The 25,000-nt window shown below is 38.8% G+C and overlaps 1 protein-coding gene across 1 annotated transcript in view; it reads left to right on the forward strand.

Annotated features, from left to right (window-relative positions):
• The window catches only part of LOC135208093 (uncharacterized), a 148,668-nt gene that overhangs the window by 92,347 nt on the left and 31,321 nt on the right, over positions 1-25,000 (forward strand). Inside the window, exons 11-12 of the mRNA XM_064240240.1 lie at positions 2,396-2,530; positions 8,915-9,023. Of these exons, the coding sequence (XP_064096310.1) occupies positions 2,396-2,530; positions 8,915-9,023 (244 nt within the window). The remainder of the gene's footprint in view (positions 1-2,395; positions 2,531-8,914; positions 9,024-25,000) is intronic.

Raw genomic sequence — 25,000 nt, forward strand, 5'->3', positions numbered from 1 at the left:
TGGTGACCTACATAGGCAGAATTGAATTTTTAAAGAAAATTATACACTTTGAAGTTATAAGATGAAAAATTGAAAATATATGAGTAATAAAATGATGAAAAGTGGTGTCAGAACTTAGCCAAGCAGTATGCTAAGCTGGCAACTAGGCTATTTGTATGTGGAATTAGCTTGCAAGACTGTGGGCTTCATTTTTTAGAGGTGTACCAATTGTATATTCTGGGATTTTCTGTGGTCCAGCAGTGCACCAGGATTTAAGAGGTTGGACTGGACCTTGATTATAGTTATTATGCTGTCATCATCTTTTGCACTTTTATGTAGAATTTTTCCTTTTAAAGGGTTAGATCGAAATGAGATCTTTCCACTCTGTCTTTCTGCTTAAATTTCCATCTGGTTTAGGCACTATAAATGTTCTACCACATATAGGACTTGCCCTCCTTCCACAACGTAGTTCTCTACTCCCTTCTCTTCTTCATTTGCTCTTTGTTTAGGGCATCGCGAATCTTGTACTTTGTGTATTTTGTAATCCTGATTAGTATTTGTCTTTATTGTATTGTTTTCTAGCATCAGGTTAAATGCTACTAGGTTTAGTAGTTTTGTCTTTACTACAACTATAATGTGTCATAGTTGCCTAGTATAGTTGTGGAATCCTCTGATGTCATAAAGTTTAAGTGAAGAGAAATTCATTCTTGCTTTCTGCTGATGTCTCCTGAATTTCAGGTTTATTTATTTTAATTTCTATTGTTTCTCTGGAGACTGATTTTTATTTGGAACCCTCCTGTGAACCCTCCTGTATTTGTAGTCTGCTGATTCAACCCATAAAGGCTTTCAGCTGAAGATGTAAAGAAGGAAAGACATCATCTGTACCATTAAATTCACAGTAATACTGGGTTCAACCCAACAAACATAACACCACTTTCGGTTGCATCCTTTCCAGTCATTAGCCTGTCCATTCCATTTTTCCACACCCTCTTACTTTGACATGGATGTAAACACTGGGTCAAATGTGTATAGTATAGCAGCTCCCTCTCACCTCTTTTTTTTTTTTTTTTTTTTTTTTTTTTTTTTTTATTAACTTCTTCCTTTACTACTATGGTAAACAGCAAAGGCCTCTGGTCTAATCTTTCATGGAAACCAACTTTCAACTCAAATTCTTCTGATACAATAGTCAATGCCACCCAGTTAGTACTTGTCTTATGATACACATCACCAGTAGCTTGGCATCTAGTATTTTTGAAAGAATTCAGAATCCCATCTGTAGATCACAGGGATGGTAAGGTCACATGGGAAGGAAACTTTGCAGAGCCATGACCTGGCTTTGAACTTGGGACCCATAGAGTGAAAGTTGCTGACAAGTCTTACTCAGCTACCACAATTCTTCAAGGATCAAAACATACTTCAAATGCTATATAGCATATAAACCAAGAACCCTCAAACATTTTAAACTCTTGACCCCTTAATGGAATCATTACCTGGCATTATAAAAACAAAACCAAGTATTTTCAGTAACACTTATTCTCTATTTAATTAAAAGGCAGAAATTCCCTCTTACCTTTTTCCTTTATTATTATTTCCAAGTAAGATTCATTAGGATATGTAGACAGAAAAGATCTTCCTAAGAACCAAGATTTAGAATCAAGCTACGGCTTAGCTATGCCACTAATCAATAAGTAATGTTGCTTTCAAATGTGAAACCGGTGTTACAATGGACCACTGTCATGTGATTTTAATCATTGATAATTCATTATAGCCAAATAATGCCACAATCACTGATTCAGTTAATAAAGTATGATATTGAATCATGATTTCTATAAATTAACAGAAAAATATTTACCAGAAGCTACATTTGATTTCATTTTATGTATTTTTATTTTTCAAATGAATGTTAGTTTCTTAACCCTGAAAGTTTGGTTGATGCCTCTCGACCCTCCCTTCCCTTTGGATTCTCCCACCGACTTCCAGGTGGTCATAATGAACTGCTTTTGAGATTTGATGTAAATATCCTCACCTTGTTCTTTAAATTTTTATAATGAAGTATTGGAAGCTCATACTTGACGAATTGTGCTTTTGGCCAGAGTAGTTAGCCTGTTCCCTCCTCACCTAAGGATGAGATCATTGGGGGAAAGAGAGGAAACTTTCATCTCTGTAGATTTCATCCTTAGAGACATTATTCTTTTAAATTTATCCCAGTAGGGCTACTAGTCCTCGTTTGATTTTTATCTTAATTGGAAGAGGAGCAAGATGGAGACTGTAATGGGCAGAGGTCTCAGTAATTGGTAGTATAGTTCAAATGATTATCAGTGTTCAGTTTGTCCACCCTTAATTGACTATGTAGCAGAGCTAATAATTATGTCTTGGAAATAATAATTTTTCTCAAATTTTGAATTTTGCTTTGCAGTGACATGGAAGCCCAACAGGAACATCCCAGCATCTTGGTGAACATCTTGGATCTAACATCTAGGGACTTGATTCATTCCGCATTCCTGGAAACCATAAAAATTTCCATATTTCATTTAGCTATTGAGTGGTACAGGTAAGTGCAATCAGTTCCTTTCATGTTAAGAAAATACTGACAGTACGTATTCCTTATATGTAGAGCGTCACCTCTTGAAATTACCCGAATACTCATACTGTTTTACATTTAGATTATCTCTTCTTTCAAACTTTTACTAACTGAGGAGTAAATCAGTCCTAGTTGTTTGTAATATAGTAAGAGTAGATTACTGATCTAGTAATTAGGCCATTATGTACTTTGATTTCTCATTGACATTCAAAATTCTCTTATAAATTTTGGGTTATAACAGACTACATATCATAGCTTGTAAGTGTATTCTTATTCTGTCAACAGATCTCATGTAATGGGTTAGTGCCATCTACTTTCCACCCTTCTTTAGTTCCACACTGGACAAGTGGGTTGCGTACTCGACTACCATCTGGTAGCCGAGTTCTTTCCCGGCTGATGCCAGTGTGGAATCAGAGGATTTTTATTTATGGTGATTAGAAATTCATTTTTTCAATATAATGTGGTTCAGATTACCCACAAAAGCTGTAGTCCCGTTGCTAAGTAAGCAATTGATTCCTAGCCACATAAAAAAATCTAATCCTTTAGGCCAGCCCTAGGAGAACTGTTAATGAGCTCACTGGTCTGGTTAAACTTAGAGATACTTAATTTAACTTCCACTTTCTCTTAACATTTGATTCATTGTGTAACTGTGAGGTTTTCCTCCAGTTACATATTTCAAACCTTTATGCTGTTAACTTTGGTTTCACCACTACTCTATTCCATTCTCATGTCATTAAGCATGGACCTTTTAGATCTCCCATGACATGTTTTTAATCATTTGTCAAGGTCCTATGGATTTGCAGTTGTAAAAGCAACATTGATGTTTCATTACTTCAGACATCTGTTTTGAATTAATATCTGCTACCCAGCCATAACACCTTGACGTATCTAACTGGAGGACAATTAGGATTAACATTGAGTTGGAGGTTCCTTTCTCTCTACGTGTCACCCCCCCTGGTAGTACCCCACTAGTTGTTTATATCTATTTTAAGGGTGGGTTCCGGGTTTTATCCTGCCTCCTTAGGAGTCCATCACTTTTCTTACTATGTGCGCCGTTCCTAGGATCACACTCTTCTGCATGAGTCCTGGAGCTACTTCAGCATCTAGTTTTTCTAGATTCCTTTTCAGGGATCTTGGGATCGTGCCTAGTGCTCCTATGATTATGGGTACGATTTCCACTAGCATATTCCATATCCTTCTTATTTCTATTTTCAGGTCTTGATACTTATCCATTTTTTCCCTCTCTTTCTCTTCAACTCTGGTGTCCCATGGTATTGCGACATCAATGAGTGATACTTTCTTCTTGACTTTGTCAATCAACGCCACATCTGGTCTATTTGCATGTATCACCCTATCCGTTCTGATACCATAGTCCCAGAGGATCTTTGCCTGATCGTTTTCTATCACTCCTTCAGGTTGGTGCTCGTACCACTTATTACTGCAAGGTTGCTGATGTTTCTTGCACAGGCTCCAGTGGAGGGCTTTTGCCACTGAATCATGCCTCTTTTTGTACTGGTTCTGTGCAAGTGCCGGGCATTCGCTTGCTATGTTGTTTGTGGTTTCATTTTTCGTATTACACTTCCTACATCTGGGAGAGATGTTATTTCCGTCTTATCATCCTTTGAACATATCTGGTTCTTAGGGCCTGATCTTGTGCCGCTGTTATCATTCCTTCAGTTTCCTTCTTGAGCTCTCCCCTCCGTAGCCATTGCCATGTGTCATCGCTGGCTAGTTCTTTAGTCTGTCTCTTGTATTGTCCGGGCATTGGTTTGTTGTGCCAGTCCTCTGTTCTGTCTGTCATTCTCCTGTCTCTGTATATTTCTGGGTCTTTCATCACTTTTATTAGTCCTTCTTCCCATTCACTCTTAGCCACTAGTCTTCACTGTTTTTCAGATATTGCCCCAGTGCTCTGTTTCTTTGATGTGACGCAGTCCTCTATACTTAGTAGTCCTCTCCCTCCTTCCTTTCGTGTTTTGGTATAGTCTGTCCGTATTTGCTCTTGGGTGTAGTGCTTTGTGTATTGTCATATGTTTTCCTGATATTCTGATCTATGCTGCGGAGTTCTGCCTTCCTCCATTCCACTATTCCTGCGCTGTATCTCATTACTGGCACTGCCCATGTGTTTATGGCTTTTATCATATTTCCGGCGTTGAGTTTTGACTTGAGTATCGCCTTGAGTCTCTGCATATATTCTTTCCTGATCGTGTCCTTCATCTCTTGGCGTTTTATATCCCCTCCTTCCATTATTCCCAGGTATTTTGTATCCTGTCTCATCTATGCGTTTTGATGTTGCTCCATCTGGTAGCTTTATCCTTCAGTTCTCGTTACTTTGCCTTTTTGTATGTGACTAAGACGCAATTTTTCTATTCAAACTCCATCCTGATGTCCCAAGATACAATCCTTACAGTCCAATTTAGGCTATCTAATTTCCTTGATGCTCTTACATACAGCTTGATGTCGTCCATGAACATAGATGTTGATTCTGTTGCCTCTTTTCTTGAGTTGGTACCCGGCATCCATCTTCTGTAGTACTTTTGTCATGGGAATCATGGCTACTACGAAGAGTAGTGGGGACATTGAGTCTCCCTGGAAGATCCCTCTCCTGATATTAACCTATGCTAGTCTTATTCCAGAGCTTGTAAGTATTGTACTCCAGTTGCGTATTGTATTTTTGAGGAAGCTGATGGTGTTTTCCTCTGCCCCATATATTTTCAGGCATTCTATTAGTCATGTGTGTGGTATCATGGTCGAAGGCTTTCTTATAGTCTATCCATGCCATGCTTAGGTTGGTTTTCCTTCTCCTACTGTTCTTCATTAACCATTTTGTCTATGAGGAGCTGGTCTTTTGTGCCCCTGCACTTCCTTCTGCAGCCTTTCTGTTGGTGGGGATGGTGTTGTATCCTATAGGTAATTGTATAGCCTTTAACTGATGATACCTGTTTAGTAACTTCCACATTATTATTATTATTATTATTATTAACCAAACCAAAACAATTTCTTCTTTCAGTTTTCTTCTGAAGATTGAAAAAGAAAACCCACAAATTCACTTTGTAACTTGTTTACTTCTAAGTATTTACATTTAGTTTTACTCCACACTCGAGTACTTTCAGGCCCTTCTGTGGCCCATTCTCAGAGATGTTTGGGATGTTAGCCTGGGTCAAGGCCCAGCAGTCTTCTTCAGAAGACTGCTGGGCCTTGACCCAGGCTAACATCCCAAACATCTCTTGAGAATGGGCCACAGAAGGGCCTGAAAAGTACTCGATTGTGGATAAAACTAAATGTAAATACTTGAAGTAAACAAGTTACAAAGTGAAATTTGTGGGTTCTTTTTCATCTTCAGAAGAAAACTGAAAGAAGTTTTGGTTTGGTTAATAATAATAATAATAATAATAATGTGGAAGTTACTAACAGGTATCATCAGTTAAAGGCTATACAATTACCTAGAGGATACAAACACCATCCCCACCAACAGAAAGGCTGCAGAAGGAAGTGCAGGGGCACAAGACCAGCTCCTCATAGACAAAATGGTAATGAAGAACAGTAGGAGAAGGAAAACCAACCTAAGCATGGCATGGATAGACTATAAGAAAGCCTTCGACATGATACCACACACATGACTAATAGAATGCCTGAAAATATTATGGGGCAGAAGGAAACACCATCAGCTTCCTCAAAAATACAATACGCAACTGGAGTACAATACTTACAAGCTCTGGAATAAGAGAGAGAGGGAAAAAATGGATAAGTATCAAGATCTGAAAATAGAAATAAGAAGGATATGGGATATGCCAGTGGAAATCGTACCCATAATCATAGGAGCACTAGGCACGATCCCAAGATCCCTGAAAAGGAATCTAGAAAAACTAGAGGCTGAAGTAGCTCCAGGTCTCATGCAGAAGAGTGTGATCCTAGAAACGGCACACATAGTAAGAAAAGTGATGGACTCCTAAGGAGGCAGGATGCAACCCGGAACCCCACACTATAAATACCACCCAGTTCGAATTGGAGGACTGTGATAGAGCAAAAAAAAAAAAAAAAAAAAAAAAAAAAAAAAACAAAAAAAAAAAAAAAAAAAAAAAAAAAAAAAAAAAAAAAATAATAATAATAATAATAATAATAATAATAATAATATTGAAAAAGAAACCCACAAATTCACTTTGTAACTGTTTACTTCTAAGTATTTACATTTAGTTTTACTCCACACTCGAGTACTTTCAGGCCCTTCTGTGGCCCATTCTCAAGAGATGTTTGGGATGTTAGCCTGGGTCAAGGCCCAGCAGTCTTCTTCAGAAGACTGCTGGGCCTTGACCCAGGCTAACATCCCAAACATCTCTTGAGAATGGGCCACAGAAGGGCCTGAAAGTACTCGAGTGTGGAGTAAACTAAATGTAAATACTTTAGAAGTAAAACAAGTTACAAGTGAATTGTGGGTTTCTTTTTCAATTATTATTATTATTATTATTATTATTATTATTATTATTATTATTATTATTATTATTATTATTATTTTTTTTTTTTTTTTTTTTTTTTTTTTTTGCTCTATCACAGTCCTCCAATTCGACTGGGTGGTATTTTATAGTGTGGGGTTTCCGGGTTGCATCCTGCCTCCTTAGAGTCCATCACTTTTCTTACTATGTGTGCCGTTTCTAGGATCACACTCTTCTGCATGAGACCTGGAGCTACTTCAGCCTCTAGTTTTCTAGATTCCTTTCATGGATCTTGGGGATCGTGCCTAGTGCTCCTATGATTATGGGTACACGATTTCCACTGGCATATCCCATAGCCTTCTTATTTCTATTTCAGATCTTGATACTTATCCATTTTCCCTCTCTTTCTCTTCAACTCTGGTGTCCCATGGTATTGCGACATCAATGAGTGATACTTTCTTCTTGACTTTGTCAATCAACGTCACGTCTGGTCTATTTGCACGTATCACCCTATCCGTTCTGATACCATAGTCCCAGAGGATCTTTGCCTGATCGTTTTCTATCACTCCCTCAGGTTGGTGCTCGTACCACTTATTACTGCAAGTAGCTGATGTTTCTTGCACAGGCTCCAGTGGAGGGCTTTTGCCACTGAATCATGCCTCTTTTTGTACTGGTTCTGTGCAAGTGCCGGGCATTCACTTGCTATGTGGTTTATGGTTTCATTTTTCGTATTGCACCTCCTACATATGGGAGAGATGTTATTTCCGTCTATCGTACTTTGAACATATCTGGTTTCTTAGGGCCTGATCTTGTGCCGCTGTTATCATTCCTTCAGTTTCCTTCTTTAGCTCTCCCCTCTGTAGCCATTGCCAATTGTCATCGCTGGCTAGTTCTTTAGTCTGTCTCATGTATTGTCCGTGCATTGGTTTGTTGTGCCAGTCCTCTGTTCTTTCTGTCTTTCTCTGTCTCTGTATATTTTCTGGGTCTTCGTCTACTTTTATTAGTCCTTCTTCCCATGCACTCTTTAGCCATCGTCTTCACTGGTTTTCAGATATTGCCCCAGTGCTCTGTTTTCAATGTTGACGCAGTCCTCTATACTTAGTAGTCCTCTCCTCCTTCCTTTCGTGTTATGTATAGTCTGTCCGTATTTGCTCTTGGGTGAAGTGCTTTGTGTATTGTCATTTGTTTCCTGGTTTCTGATCTATGCTGCGGAGTTCTGCCTTCGTCCATTGCCACTATTCCTGCGCTGTATCTGATTACTGGCACTGCCCATGTGTTTATGGCTTTTATCATATTTCCGGCGTTGAGTTTTGACTTGAGTATCGCCTTGAGTCTCTGCATATATTCTTTCCTGATCGTGTCCTTCATCTCTTGGTGTTTTATATCTCCTCCTTCCATTATTCCCAGGTATTGTATCCTGTCTCATCTATGTGTTTGATGTTGCTCCCATCTGGTAGCTTTATCCCTTCAGTTCTCGTTACTTTGCCTTTTTTGTATGTTGGTATTATTATTATTATTATTATTATTATTATTAGTTATTATTATTATATTATTTATTATTATTATTTATTATTCATAACAAGCCATTAGGGGCCCTTGACTTTACATTCGGGCTTCCAAACATCATGGTGTTCATTAGAAAGAAATTATAGAAGATAATAAGCATTACAGAAAGAATAGATCAGTTATTAGAAAAGAAAAAAAAAGATAAATTATTGAATTGTGGATGAGTGGATAAAAATATTAATAAATAATAAAAATACAAGGAGAATAGTTTGAGGACAGTAATGCACTGCATCTTTGCTGGAACTTTTGAGGCTCTAATTGCTCAGAGCTGCCTTTAAGGAACCTCTTTGTGGTACAGGGCTTACAATTGCTTGTTTGGAAAGTAATTCATGAAACCAAAAGCTTTCTCTTTTTTTTTCAGATTTAACACCTTGAAATTACTTATTAAAAAAGGCATACCACCTGATGCCTTTCTCCAAGAAACAGCAAATGCAGTACTCGATGAGGCAGATGTCAGATTGTTTCTTCAGGTAAGCACCAGAGTTGGTTTCATCATCATCATCAACTTCAATGCCATGTGATACCAAGGCCCTAAGTGAAATTATACCACTTGTGTCTTTCCTGTGCTCTCTCTCCCGTAAATCTGCACTTATCAGCGTAGCTTACGTCTTTCTGTATGCATCGCTGCCTCTGTAGAAGCTGACCATTACATTTCTTGCCTCTTAAGCATACACGAAGTTACACGCTTACCTTCTGCCAATTAAGGCAACTGAAATTCGGGATTCCTTAAGATTCCTTAAGAAAGTCAGAATCAAAAGACATCAAGTCTACACAAGAGTTATTAACAATGCATCAATAAGTTTATGATTACAACTGTAATAAATAGTCAGTTAAACTCAAATGCAGTTACAGTTTTACAGTTATGACTGTATAATCATCAACATCATCACCTATGCCATCAACACTGCAAACGCGTCCATAAAATTTCATCACCCATTATTCCTGTGCTTTCATTTCTGCATATTTCCACACAGCCTCTGCCTCTTGTCTCATAAGTCTGGGTATTCCAACTCTTCTGATGTACTGGTGCCCTGAGAAGCCTAGTTGACGGTTTCTGATTTGTTTTGTGTAAGCATCATGCAACAGTGGTACAATATAATATTCATACAGGTGCAGTATGAATATTATATATTACTATGAAAATTAGTGATGCATCTTTAATAACTCTTGTGTAGACTTGATGTCTTTTGATTCTGACTTCTTTCTTTCCTCCATGAATTCATGAATAGTCAAACTCAACTTGCTTCTGTTCTGCTTGTACAATTGTTGACACTTTAAGTTGTGAAGCACCGGTAACTGACATTCTTGTTTTATAGGATCCTATACTTCTGTTTTTCACATAATGATGTGGCATTGTCCATATTATTACTTTTAATTTATGCTGACGTTTAGATGAGAGACATTTTGAACAACATAACCAACGTGACACAAATGGCCACCAGATGTCAACACTTGATCATTGATGGCCCACCTAATGATTTATAGTAATAATAAACATCAGTGCCTATACAGTGCCTATGTAGTCATGATGAGATATTAATGTAAAGCAAAGCTTGAGTGATGGTAATGAGATAAGAAGCAAAGGAGAATGCACTGTCTGAGAAGTGATCATGTCAGAGTGCCTTGGTTGTGGTGTAATAGTAGATTTTGTACTACTATGTATTACAAAGAACGCATGATATCCCAAGATTTGTTTTGGATTTCAGAGCTAAAGTCAAGCATAGCATTTTTTAGGTCTTGCCTGTAAAAGATTGGCTAATAATGAATAGACAATAGGGTATTATGTTAGGGCAACATCCTAGAGTAGGAGGCTAATTTGAAAAAGATTACTACTGTACTGGAATAGTAGTGGTAAGGAACATTGGCCCCTTGGCCAACAGAATTTGTAACATGTAAGATTTGTGCTTCTGTATGTACTTAGGATGTGTATACTTAGAAATTGGAAGAGATTTAGGAAGGATAGACTACAGATAGAGTGCGATTCATGGGGTATTCAGGTCTCAAAAAAATTGAGTGTTTGTCACATGATTGAGAAAGGGAGAAGAGTATTATAGGACACCACTAAAATACAGAAAATTTTCAAGAAAAATGTATAGATGAGGACATAAGGTCCAACTGTTTTATAGCCAAGTTTTAAATGGCTTATGCATGTTAATGGCATCATTAGACTGTAAGTACATATGTATCTTAAATCCTACGATATTCGGAAAGTTCACCTTAGTTTATCTAAGCTTGGACCCACTTGTCGATGTAGTATTGTACTGAAACTCAAATTGGGATTATTTTGTCCCTGTTGGTATCATAAAATCCAACTTTGCACAGTCGAGTTTTTAATTATTCATATTATGGCATAATTAGACCACAAATAATCATAAATCCTTTATTTCATTTTGCGAGCTGGACCAAAATACATATTGTTTTCTGAAATTCCTGCGAGGATGATAATATCCTAGTTTTCATAACACAAAAAGCTTTTTGACAATTTGCACCCATACAAAATAATTGTTAAATGCATCAAATAAACAAAGGCTGGGAAAGGGCTAACAAACTCCTGAACATCATAAATACTTTTAATTTCAGTTTCACACATCGGCTGGTATAATTTGTGGAGTGTAAATTGCATAACAGTTTTAGACCCATCTTTATTGGACAGATTTCATTTATACAAATATTCTTTGGAGTTAATATCATACATCTGGCATCTTAGAAATGTTTTAACACTAAAAAGATCCTAAACAATGGATTTAAATGGAGAGAAATCCAATTTAAGTGCTTTGAAAGAATATTTTGGAGTAAAATCACCCTTTAGGACCCAAGGGGCACAAGATAAAAGTATAAAAACTGATCAGACATCTGACCCACACTGGGAAATGTTTTTTGCATAGACTCGAAGACTGGTATAGGAATATGTGTTTTATAATTTCGCTCAGAAAATATATGGCTCGAACATGATTACTGAGATGACTTATTTTTAAATTCACAGCAGAGCTAAGACTTTCAGATCTAATACAAATTGTTTAGATCTAAAGGTATGTTGAAGGCGATTTAAAGATAATGTTTTACTCTTGTATCTTTTAGCTTCCTCTTGTGATAAATCTCGGGACTGAAGTAGATACACCTCTGGGGTTCCTTCTGTCAAAACCAATCGATGAAAAGAGAGCAGCCGTTGCAAAGTTCATGATTGACAAAGGTAAGCTGGAATGATCAGAGATCTTTATTTTTATTTCATAAGTTGCATGGCTATCAAGCATTGTTGTCAAGTACACAACTTGAGAAGACACAATGTAGATGTGAATTCAGTAACCCAGGTGCCTGGCTATTCAGTAAACTTATACTTAGCAGATCAGAGGCTTACAACTCCTTCCTTTTTCCTATCTTTGGCCAGGAAGTGGTCCCAGGTGAGCCAAATCTCCAGTCAGTTCTAAGGCTTTCCTTATTCACTCTCCAAGAGTAAGTCTCCCCCTCCCCTAACATTAAGACCCAGGTTTGTTCTGTGTATGAACAAATGACAAATTTTAAACAAATTCAAATCAATTTGTATTTTTATACATTCAACTTACCTGTCAGATATATACATAGCTATTACTCCGTCGTCCGACAGAAATTCGAATTTCGCGGCACACGCGGCAGGTAGGTCAGGTGATCTACCCCCCCGCCGCTGGGTGGCGGGGAATAGGAACCATACCCGTTTCTAATTCATATTTTTTCTGTCGCTTGGAATGTAAACAACGTTTGCAGTTCCTCCTGATGGATTTCGTGTTTCATCGCCATCAATCGCTGGGCTAAATTTTACAGGGAAGTAATGGATCTTTGGTTCGGCATACGCTTTTGTTAACTTTTAGAATTTTTGATAAAATTAACTTCGAAAATTTAGAAGATTAGTGACGTGTAACTACCGAAGTTTTCGGTAGACACTCATCCACTTTCACGAAAGTGAATTACTTATTCTTTCATGAAAGGGAATACTTATATTATTCATTAATACAAATAAGTGTTAGAGTTTGATTGAGGAAATGTATATCTTTCTTCCTAGTTGGGGAAGTCAGAAAAGTAACTATCCTTTAGAAGCTTTATTAAGCTTGTGTTAACGGAGCAATTATTAGTAGTAACAGTACTAGTAGTTGTTGCATCCTCATCACCTTCTTACTCCGCAGAATCTACAATATCATATTTGCAAATTGTAGACTTTGGATATAGTTCAAATGCGAACTCTTAGAACGTAAGAAGTGAATATAGTGTTCCCCCATTACAATGGAGGGTGCGTCTGATCGGCTCTATCTCGCTCTCAGGTCTAGACCTCTTCCAGCTCACAAGCCCAGAGGAGAAGGAATGTCGAAAACCGTAAGGAGGTTTCAGAGAATCCCCACCGGTCAGGCGTCCCCTTGGCAGGTTCTGTAGAGCGTCCCAGACTGCCAGGGATAGCCATTGGAAAGGCATCCTAAAACAGTGTTTCTCCCTTTTTATGCCTACGGTTCCTCGATGGATAGAAGAACTTCAAATGAATGAAATTGGCAAAGATCCTCGTATAATGCCTTCTGGTAGAATTATTCAAAATGAGAATGACATTAATCGATCCACCTTTCGGAATCAGGCGACGATTTAGCGCCTTCTAATATTAGAGATCATTCGATAACTTTTGTGATAAAGTCATTGTTCGAACATTTTTTTTCGCAACTAGACGATGAGCGCTTATCCCATGGGTGTATGAAATTGTTATTTCAACATAAGATTCCCCATCGGTGCATTTTTAGATATAAATCTATTATGATGAGAACGATTTAGATTGTTTGTCAATCGAATGAATTATATGGATCTCGTTGAGTGATAAAAGCATATATGTATGACTTTTAAGCTTCTAGCCCCTACCATGCTTAGGACAAATCGCCTAGGACTACGGTATGGCAAGGCATAGACACATACCGAAATTTATGCTATAATGGTCAAGTGAAACCCTTACAAAAATTTCCTAAATTAATACGGTTTACCTTAATGTAACAGATATATAGAGGATTCTATTACGCTAGAGTATGAGTTATATGATGCTATCGTGTCTTCGAGAAGTGATCGGAGAAGCATATCTTTATTGGTGGATTGAGAGTAGGATAGAACATTTTTCTTCGTGTTAGAAGAGGTTTCCATGAATTACCAGTACCCCTCTAGGACTTTCCTAGGGAATAGGTTTTAAAAGAATTGTTTAGACGACACTATTTAGTTTCTAGACTTGTCGAAGTCTCGTTAGCTTAATTATGCTTATATAAAAACTTCCTGAAGTTCGATAATAATTTATAAGATTCCTTTATTTAATGGAGTAACTGGCAACTCTGGAAAGGGAAGGCCAGACTGCTTTCGCTTTGAAGACCAATGCAGTCGCAGTACCATCTTGTTCTCAGTCGTGAGAGGTCGTTACAGCTCTCTCTCCTGCGGAATGGGATAACTAACCGTATCTAATTCCCTAATCGTGGTCTTAGCCTCGGATTGAGGGAATACTGAAGCTATCATAATCAAAAAAATATTGTCTGCCTTTTGTAGGAATCTTTCAATAAGAAGGATATTACAACCTTTCAATGCTGTTTACCGTAGGTAACATGATTAAAGGATTCTAATGCAGCAGAACATGATATTATTTAATGCACTCATACTTACGAAAGCATGACTTATTAGAATACATACTTAGTGAGAAGAGAGATGTAATAGAGATTCACTTCAAGACTACGGTATGGTTAAGTCTTTCGAGAAAAGGACACAACCGTATTTAGAATCGGATATTGCGCAGAAGTTGTATGAGTCGGATGGGAAACATTCTTTTAGTGGGAAATGGTTTCCCTGAATGGATTATACTACGTATATAAAAGTTTTTCATAATAAGAACGGAATTAACATATGAAAGATGTCGGGTACCATAAAGACACAGATGTTCTGGCACATAACATAAAGATAATTAGTAGGAGGCGCCAGCCTGGCGCAGATGCGCCACCCTGGCGCAAGTTGCGCCAGCTTGGTGCAATAAGCCTAGAGCACCATCCAAAATATTTCTCGTTTGAGCGAGTTATTAAATAAAAGCAATGCAAGAATTTGCGAGTCCGTGAGAACCTCGATCGACGATAATAACTGTTAAAGTATGTCTAACATTTATTGCAAAGAGTTGTGAGAACCTGCGAGAAGTCTTCTTCATAGATCTCTTAGCAAGAAGAAGACGAACAGTCTTCCTGTAGACTGCTTCCTTTTCTCAAACCATGCCATAAGGAATCATAAGCGCCAGCCAGACGTCCTGGCTCTAACTAGAAAATAATTAGTAATAGATATACCTTAGAGCCAAATTATGCTTCCTACATAGAGCTGGGAAGTTACTCAGTCCCTCGCACTGGAGTGGTCCTTCTCGTTCAGGAAAAAAAGGGGGGGGGGATACGGAAGAATTAACCGAGGCGTCAGCCAGGCGCGCAAGCGCCAGCCAGGCGCAAGACATCAGGATCTCCAATTTCTCAGTATTTGGAGATAGACTTTCCAAGAGTTTTCCTCTTTGAGAACTGACACAAGATCAGTTTTTCCTGACAGGGACACAAGTTGCGCACAGGCGGCCGTGGCCCTTGTCAGGATAACTGAAAATCCTGCGGAAGTCTCTAACAAGAACAGACTTCTCATGTCAGGTAATATAGTGGTCGCGTGAGCGACTTCTTTCCTGGCAAGAGGAGTTGTTTTGGGAGAAACTCTTTTTGCCAGATCAACCCTCCCTTACTGACAATTATTCTAGATATAGCACACTCCCCCCGTGTGGCGAACGTTAGTACGTGTCAGGATAAGTGGGTTCTTCGGCTTTATAGACCTTTACATGGTGAAGAGAACTGATATCTTTAGAGGTCTCTCGCTTTCCTCAACCTTATGAGACAAGTGATAGAAAATATATCGGACTCATAAGTTAATCTGGGTGCAGGTTTTAGAAAGACCATGGCAACCCCTTTTTTATTGCACGTTTCGGCTAGTCCCTTGAACCATGCAGCTCTCCTTTCTCCTCTTTCATTGTTATTAACAGGATGGTATATTATCCTACTCCTATGTAAACATATAACAAGGGAGACTTGGTAATGTTTTGGTACTGGAAAAGACTCGTAGGAGCTCTCAGTATTGGGCGAGAGGCTCTTTCAAGTATCTGAACCGTACATTACGGCTTGATGTCCTAGGATAGGAATCTTGAATGATTCTCCTCGATCCTGGATCAGTTAGTAGGAGAATAGGATAATAATAATTTGTTTGCAGAATAACGATGATAGAATTTTTCCATTCTCTCGTTGCCCAGGCACGAGGACAGGAAGAAAGAATATAAGAGAGAGGTAGCAATATACGCCATCTTTATGTTATAGAAAGGGGAATAAAATTTAGTCTTTTTCCCCTAAAAGATAAACTCTTTACAGAATGTAAGACAAAGGGCGTCAAAGAAAGAGAGGATATATGTTATGCCTCATTTTAGACTTAGAGAGGTTGGATTCTCAGAGGTCACGTTCTTCTCACAGCAGGTTTTGGAAATCTTTTCCAAGACAGTCTGAATATTCTTTCAACATCTATTTTAAATGGACCTTAACAACCTCTCCACTCTGAGTCTGTCTGCGTGCAGACTGACAGAAGTGGACATGAATGAGAGGATGTTTCAAGGTAAATGACAGTAGTCATGGATAAGATATATAATTACTGCAGATCGTGCTTGAGGGAATGAGGAAACTGTCCTCTTCCGATACCTCTGTGAACCACATAGCGGTTTTTTCTTCCCTTTCAGAGGGAAGAATTACCTTTGTATATATCTGCTATCAAAGAACGCAGTAAAAGGCTATACTCTGTCTCTATAAAGGGAATTGGAGATGCAGAGCGTTAAGATCTTCGGGATCTTACACAATACCTCTATACGACAAGACTTGGAGATCTTATAGTTACAATGGGATCCTATTTGGGCCTCAGATTCCGTGTTCTGACAAGATGGAACTGCTCCTCATCAATGTTTCTCTTGGTACTAATCGACCAAAAGGACGAGTGAGATTTTGGGCTTGGAATCTGAATCAAATTCTAGAAAGACTCGGCAATGGGTTCCTGCCAGCATGGTATGTTTGGCAAAAGAACTATAACCTTTTATTCCTGGATCAACGCTTTCAGGTAAAGGATTCGTTGTCCAGGCAATGTATTTACGTTGTTATCTACAAAAGAAGATAAGGTTTAAACGTTTGCTGACAGAGTCTTTGGAATACGATGAGGGCTCAAAACTACTTCCCAGAAGGTTCGAAGAGATATTTTATTTTTTTTTTCAAGAGCTAGAAAACGGGAAATCCCTCCCAATTTCAGCTCAGAGTCTCCTTAAACTTCCAGGCTCTTTCCCTGCCTTCGTGCAAGGATAGGGAAGATTTTGCAACGAGAGAACTCGTCAACATGTAGAAGAGTGCTCGTTAGCAACTGAAGTATCAAGTATGATCCATCCTCGGAGGAAGACTGGTCCTCTCGCGGACTATTAGGATTTCCTATTCGTCTACTGGATTGTAGGCCCGACTAAAATTACCTCACCCCTTGTTGCAGAGGCCACATAAGCTCAAAGTGAAAGAATTTCTTCCACCCTTTTCCTTTCTCCTGATAAACGATTGTGGATGTTCAGACTTTCGGACAATGTAGCGCCAATTTCAGGCGCCAAATGCCAAACAGGTGTAAAAGACGCCAGAGCAAGACAGTCCAAATAAACACTGTCATTGTCTGATGAGGAGAAGGAGTAGGCCTCCAATCTGGCGCAGATGCGCTAGAGGCGAATAAATCAGGCAAATAAAGTGTCCGAGGTGGACATCGCCAGTTTTCATCGAGACTCTTACAAGCTCGAATCTCCAGCAAGTGGGGAGAAGTCAGTCAGGCGTGAGGAGCAGCCAGGAGCGAGGAGCCAGCCAGGCGCGAGGCGCCAGGCAAGCGATTGCACCAGCCAGACGCGAGGCGCCAGCCAGGCGCAAGACGCCAGGCAGGCGGCGAGACGAGACGCCAGGCAGGCGCGAGGCGCCAGGCTGGCGCAGGCACCAGCCAGGCGCTAGGCGCCAGCCAGGCGCTAGGCGCCAGCCAGGCGCGAGACGCCAGGAGCAGGTGCGAGGCTCCAGCCAGGCGCGAGGCTCCATCCAGGCGCGAGGCGCCAGTCAGGCGCGAGGCGCCAGTCAGGCGCGAGGCGCCAGTCCAGGCGCGAGGCGCAGCAGGCGAGGGCGCCAGGCAGGCGCGAGGCGCCAGCCAAGGGCGAGGTGCCAGGCAGGCGCGAGGCGCCAGCCAGGCACAAGCCAGGCTCTGGGCTTCATCCAGAAGAGATCTGTTGCAAAGAAAGCCCTGGTCTTCTTTGGAAGAGTGGAATCTCTAAAGCACTTCTTGAGTAACTTGACGTTTCCTTCAAACAGCTAAGAATTAAAAGCGTTTGAAGTGCGATCTTTTAACAATTCTTGTTCTTTCCATAACAATATGTCGTGAGTAGTTCAATAATTAGCTGTATAACGGGAGATGCAACTCCCCTGTGTTGACTTCTCTTTGCACGAAGGAGATCAAGTGGGCCTATGAGAGATCCTTCTCTCTTTGTTATACGTGTCCATGGATGCGTTGCTGGGATAGGGAGCCGACACTGATCCTTAAACTAGTGAATTTAAAATTTTTTTTTTTTTTTAATTTTTTTTTTTATTTTAACATAAGTGTATTATTTTCTGGGGTTATTTGAAATGAGTTTGGGGATAGCTCTTTTCAAATTAAGCACAAACCCTCGTGTTAGGATCAGGTGATCGGGATCGTGTTGTGCTCCTTAAATTATGCCAATAGGCATTGGTGACAAGTATTGTCATGTAAGTGGATAGACATGGGACAAAGACCACTAGATTCTGTCAAGTAAGTGGATAAGACCCCATTGACAGATCTACCCAAGAACTCTAGCCATAGGTCACATCCTCGCTGAGGCTCTTGAGACAAAGCAGACTACTAGCAATAGCTAGGAAGTCGACCCTTCGTCTAAACACATAGGAACCAAGGTTTATTATTTATACCTACAAACGTATGTTGTTTACCTGTCTATTCAGTAATAGCTGTCTTTTACCCTCCACCAATGGTGTGAATCAGCTATTGTATATATCTGACAGGTAAGTTGAATGTATAAAAATGATATTGTTATGATACAATAAAGTTTTATACATACTTACCTGGCAGATATATACAATTAAATGGCCCACCCAGCCTCCCCTCAGGAGACAGCTGGAAGAAAAAATATGAATTAGAAAACGGTTTATGGTCCCTATTCCCGCCACCCAGCGGCGGGGGGGGTAGATCACCTGACCTACCTGCCGCGTGTGCCGCGAAATTCAAATTTCTGTCGGACGACGGAGTAATAGCTATGTATATATCTGCCAGGTAAGTATGTATAAAACTTTATTGTATCATAACAATATCATTTTTCATAAGTGTAATGACTTAAGATTGATTATATTCATCCAGGGTTCTTTTTCCAGACTGGCTCAGTGCCAAATACCAGGCAAGAACCCAGCAGCGACACAAAATTCACAAAGCAAAATCAACTCTCAAAGAGGGATACAAAAAACACTGAATCAAACTTAACAATAAAATTTAATTGACGAAAATAGTCTTAAATTACAAAAAGTTGTCCTCGTAAAGCTCTCTTAGGAACTGGAAAAACACATACGCTACTTTACAATAATAACACTCAAACCATCATGCGCCTACCTAACCTTTTTATACCTCAGTCGAAGAGAAAGAAAGGTGTAGGAGGCAGAAAAGCACACTTTCCCTACCATACGACTGTTGGAGTTGCAGAGTGAAGTAAACCTTAAACATAATCAATTTCACAATAATTATTAATCATAATACACCTTATAATAATAATATTTCCTAAATTGACGATAATACTACACTGAAGAGGTAATGAAGAGATACCTGAAGAATTCTTGCATATGTTCTCAGACCACACCGAATTTGTAATCAATGATTAATATAACACGTCAACAGTGATTGTCCTACTTCTGGATCACTAGGGGTGTCCTTGCACCGAGGGGATCACCAGGGCAACATAAATTGTCTATATTATGCATGCAGGCGGGAGGAAGAACATATATGGTCGCTTACCGTTCTTCGCCACTAGAAGGCCTCCTGACAACCCCAGGAGGTCAAACACACGGCAACAGCCAGCAACAGTGCCAAGCAGCAGCACAAAAGCAACAGCAGTGCTTATAAGTGAGGCTAATTCATTAGCAGGAGCCTCTCAAATTTGATGTTAGGGGCAGGATCAGAGCAAATATCTTCCAGAATTAAGCCGTGAAAAATGCTGAAAGACCTCCTCTGTTGGGGAGCCGATCCTCTCTGCCGCCCCGCTGCCCAAAACACACTCCAGGTAAGAGGGAGAGAGACAAAAGCATAACCACGTAATGGGGCAGTTCGACAAGCGAAGCACTGAAGACGGGATAGTCCCGCTCCACAAAACATTGAAAGGCAGAAAAAATATATGGTGAAATAAAAGCACTATACAGGATGAACACAAACAAAACCTTGGCCGGGGATATAAAAGAATGTTCCGAGAGAAACTTTTCGTGACTTAATTAAAACAAATGACATAAACATGAACAAAATATTAAGTTAATTATGGATTACAATAAGTAACAAAGTTAAGTATATCTTAGTTTTACCAGACCACTGAGCTGATTAACAGCTCTCCTAGGGCTGGCCCGAAGGATTAGATATTTTTACATGGCTAGGAACCAATTGGTCACCTAGCAACAGGACTTACAGCTTATTATGGGTTTCGAACCACACTATATCGAGAAATGAATTTCTATCACCAGAAATAAATTCCTCTGATTCCGCGTTGGCCGAGCCGGGATTCGAACTTTGGACCACCGGATTGGCAGCCAAGCGTGAAAACCACTCGTCCAACGAGGAACAAAACCTGCAGTCTTAACGTATATGGCCCACCTCAAGCCACCCCTCTTTCAGTTACCTGGACTGGAAGAAAACTCGCACGCCACTGCCTAGATGGGGTGCGAATCAGGTCTGGCTGGTCCCTCCACCTACACCCATATGGCTGTCTTCTCTTGCTACCAGAATCCTAGTATAGTACTTTTCTTTTAACCAGACTCCAGCGGACCCTAGAGAATTTTCCCTGTACTTTAAGACTGCAGGCCTGTTAGGTATGAAAAATACAAATTGATTGAAAATTTTCCATGTTGAACACACAACAACTGAGTCTAAGACTAAGTTTGAGTCCAAGACGACAGAGTTCGTGAGTGAGCCTGGTTTCTTGAATCAATCAAGTTTTTTTATTTCTATAACAGTCAGTCAAAGGGTCATTAATGTGATAAAATTGAGCAGAAATCATCAAATTATGGCATGTAATCAAGCTTGTGGAAATAAGCCCATTGATATACGTATTACAATAATGTGACATATTTTGTCATATCTGTTGAGACTCCAGTAACATCATACATAAAATTATTTTGTGGCTAACTACAATGTGTTGTATGGTTTTGACTTTTTACTTGTGCTGTTTTCAGTTTGAATGTGCTACAAATGACACCATAATCAGCATTCAATCATGAAAAGTAAATTTACAGCCAGGAATAAAAGGCGGTATAATAGTACTGGTATTTCTGATACACAGTTATCAAGACCAATTCAAGGCTGGTCTTGATGCTAAGGTGACCCTCCGAGCCAGAAAGCTGAAAGTGTCTTAAAGATTTTAGGGTATGTGGAAGAAATGAGTAAGTTCAAATGAAAAAGACAGATCATATTGTCTTGTTAAGATAAAGAGGGAATTTGCTCCAAATGAACAATAAAAAAAATATAGCCTTATTCTACACAAACAGCTGTTTAGTCACACTATCAACATAGGTCTTGGAAGACTGCAGTTTGATCTTTTGTTATTTACTTCTGTTAGGCTGATAAGAAACAGAACTTTTTGCAAACAATAAGGCTACTTATGGGTTAGGGGAATAAACATGTTTTGTTGTGGAAATGTATTTTGTACCCAAACATTGGTCGCTAGTTCAAGCCACTGTGAAAATACTCAGTAAGAGATTGATTAAAATTATCCACTTAATATTTATTAACCATGTTTGTTTGTGTTTTATAATTAGATCAAGGAAACTCTCCCTCTCATATTATTTTGAATTCTCTAAAATGAAATGGTTGATATTTCTTTTCTATGTGGGTGAAAACTTTAGAATTTACAATTATTCTGTTTGTTAACTTTATTCAGATAGAAGGAAAATGAATAAGGTTTTTCGGCTTGAAAGAAACGGATTTTTATTACTTCGTATTCTGTTATCACAGGTAGTAATTGCAATCCAGCGACACCAAGTTGCCTACCACCTCTTGTGGCAGCAGTGAAGCATCAGCGTGCATCTTACGATCAAAACTGCCCCAGCCTGGAAGTTTGTGGAATATCTACTCAAGAACGGAGCAGATATTTTACATAAAGTAAGTAAGTGACCCGCTAATAATTATTAAGGTTACTTATACTTCAAGCCCAATTTGCATATTAACCCTCTTGAGACTTCTGTGGGGCTAAAAACTCATCTGTGGTAAAAACACACAAAGTTCTGGCTCACTGCTTAGGTCCTTAGAGGATAATGCATTTTGTTTTTCGTTAGTGCTCCCTGAAAATATATTTTTAATGAGTTATATTATGGTCGTCTCAATTTGAATGAAATTAAATAACATGACTTTGTTTTACTGTTTAAAAGTGTTAACAACAAACAAATAATAAAATAAGAATGGTGCATTGAAGGTTAACCAAGAACAGAAATTTATTTACTTTTTGAAAGTATACTAAATATTTTTTTTAATTTAATAGAGGTTTGTAAGTTCTTTTTGCACCAAAAAGTACAATGAATCTCTTTTCCAGCAACATACTTATTATTGCGTATTGAAAAATGTAAGAAGGAAAGTAGGCAAAATTTGATATTGACCTATTTTAGAGAACACCACTGTAAACTGTTTTATGAATTATTTTTATTTTTGATGAATGTGCTCATCAGATTGTCTAGCAATGATGTTTTTATGATATTGTGTGTTGTCTTTAGTATCTCAAGGAGTTATTATGATGTATAAATCTATATTCATTTATAGTATGATTCAAGGTTAACAAAACATTCAGAAAACGGTTTTTGTACTGAATTGCTATGCAGGCTTCCAGAGGATGGAATGCCATTTGTAAGACATAAAAAGGAATAACAAATTATGATAAAAGAAAGACTATACAGTGGACCCCCCTTATTCGCAGATTTCTCTCGGGAACATTTCCTGCGTTATTCGCGGAAAATTTGCCTATTCACGGTATTAATCTGTGGGAATTATCATCCACAAATTCCTTTTTTTTTTTTTTTTATACATCATAAAATGCACTTTTTGTGATAAAAACTATTAAAAAAAAACTGGGTATAAAAATTTTTAGTTAGGTTTTTCTTGAGTTTAACTAACAAAATAGGAGGTTAGGTTTTAAGCATTTTTGTAGGGTTTCCAAAATATTCCCGGGTTTTAACTATTCACGGGGGGGGGTCTGGTATGGCATCCCCCCCCCCACAAATATGGAGGACCACTGTATACATACAAAAGCACAGATGCATATCAGAAAAACAAGGTATAGGCAGTCTCCGCTTACCGCCAGCATCGGTTAACAGTATTTCGGTTTTTACGACACTTGGGTAACGACGTTTTTAACCAGATTTTCAGCGCTGTTAAGCGGTTTTTTATCAGCGCCAATAACTGGTTAACTGCACCAATTAAGGTGTTTATTGAAATTATGGCATCAACAGAACTACAGTGGATCCTCACCTATTTGCAGTTATGGATTTGTGGCTTCGCCTATTTGAGAATTTTTCTGTGGAACATATATAGCCACATTATTCGCAGAAAATACGCCAAATCATGGAATTTTTCATAGAGGAATATTAACTAATTACATACTGTATTTTCATATTTTTGGGACTAAATACATTTTTCATGGTAAAACTATTAAAATACTCAGGTATAAGGGTTTTTTTTTTGTGATTTTTGGTGTTTGAAATATCAAAATAGGCAGTTATAATTGCTTTTAGAGGGTGTTAATTATTTGCATATTTTATCTGTTCAAAGGGCATTGTGGTCCCTATCCCCCAGGAATCCCTTGGCTCAGCTGTATATGTGTATAGGTATTAAGATGCCCACCACTGAAAAGTTTGTCAGATATAGATTCATATTTCAGAATTATGAGTGGGTTCCTTTATCAATTGAGAACAACCAGAACACTGTTCATTTCCTTTCACGAAAATCAGGACTCAGGTCAGTCTGTGCTTGATATTGAAGTGCACAAAGAGAACAGATGCTCTATTGAGAGAAATTGATTGGGATTTGCAGTTTATTTTAAGAGGCAATCCCCGGTTATCGGCAGACTCAGTTAATGCCGATCTAATGGGCGCCATAAAATCAGCGATTTAGCACCATAATGCGCCTGCTTATTGGCACCATTAACCGGATATTGGGGCCATAAGCACAATAAATCACCAAATTTTGGTTAATGATGGTTTTCGCTTATCAGCACCCCACCGAGAATAGACGACAACCCCCCCCCCCCCCCAATCCCCCCAATAATGGGTGGGGACTGCCAGTATAAGATCAGTACAGTGGTCCCCCTACGAATAGTTGGAACCCCTATAAAAATGCTTAAAACCTCCTATTTTATTAGTTAAAACTCAAGAAAAAAAACACTCAAAATTTTCATACCTAGTTTTTTAAGTTTTATCACAAAAATTGCATCTTATGATGAAATTGATAAAAAAAAACCCAGGAATTTGTGCTAAAAAAAAACCCAGGAATTTGTGCTTATTTCTCATAGAAAAAATACCACGAATAGGCGAATTTTTTGCGAATAATGCGGGGAAATGTTCCCGAGAGAAATCCGCAATTGTGCGAGTCCGCGAATCTGGAGAACGCGAATACGGGGGGTCCACTGTATTACTTGGGCTGCAGTAGTTTTCAAATACATATAATCATTTTTATCATCATCATAAAAGTTTCGACTTTGACTTTTTCCCTTTAAGGGTTCAGACATGGAATTAATTCTGCCCATTCCTTTCTGGCTCAGGTTGAACTCTTATCAGGTTTGATTTCCTCCCATTTACCCATTACATATTGCCATGAATCCCAGGGCCCTTTTGCAAGACTTCTTAGTCCTGCTGTTTCCATGTCTTCCACTTTTCTGATCAACTGTTCTTCCTCCCTTTCTATCACCTGACCAAATAATCTCAGTCTTTGAGATATCAGTCATTTTTTACAACCTCTGGAGCTTGCATCTCTCTACCAATTCTCATGTAAGTTGCATATGTAATTGCTCTGACATAATCATAGGCTTGAAGTGTTATAGTAATAGATAAAGATAGACTTATTGAAATATGGAATTAGGAACTTGGCCTAAGTTTTGTATCCAGAA

Source organism: Macrobrachium nipponense, chromosome 34 (assembly GCF_015104395.2).
Source record: "Macrobrachium nipponense isolate FS-2020 chromosome 34, ASM1510439v2, whole genome shotgun sequence".
Lineage (NCBI taxonomy): Eukaryota > Metazoa > Arthropoda > Malacostraca > Decapoda > Palaemonidae > Macrobrachium > Macrobrachium nipponense.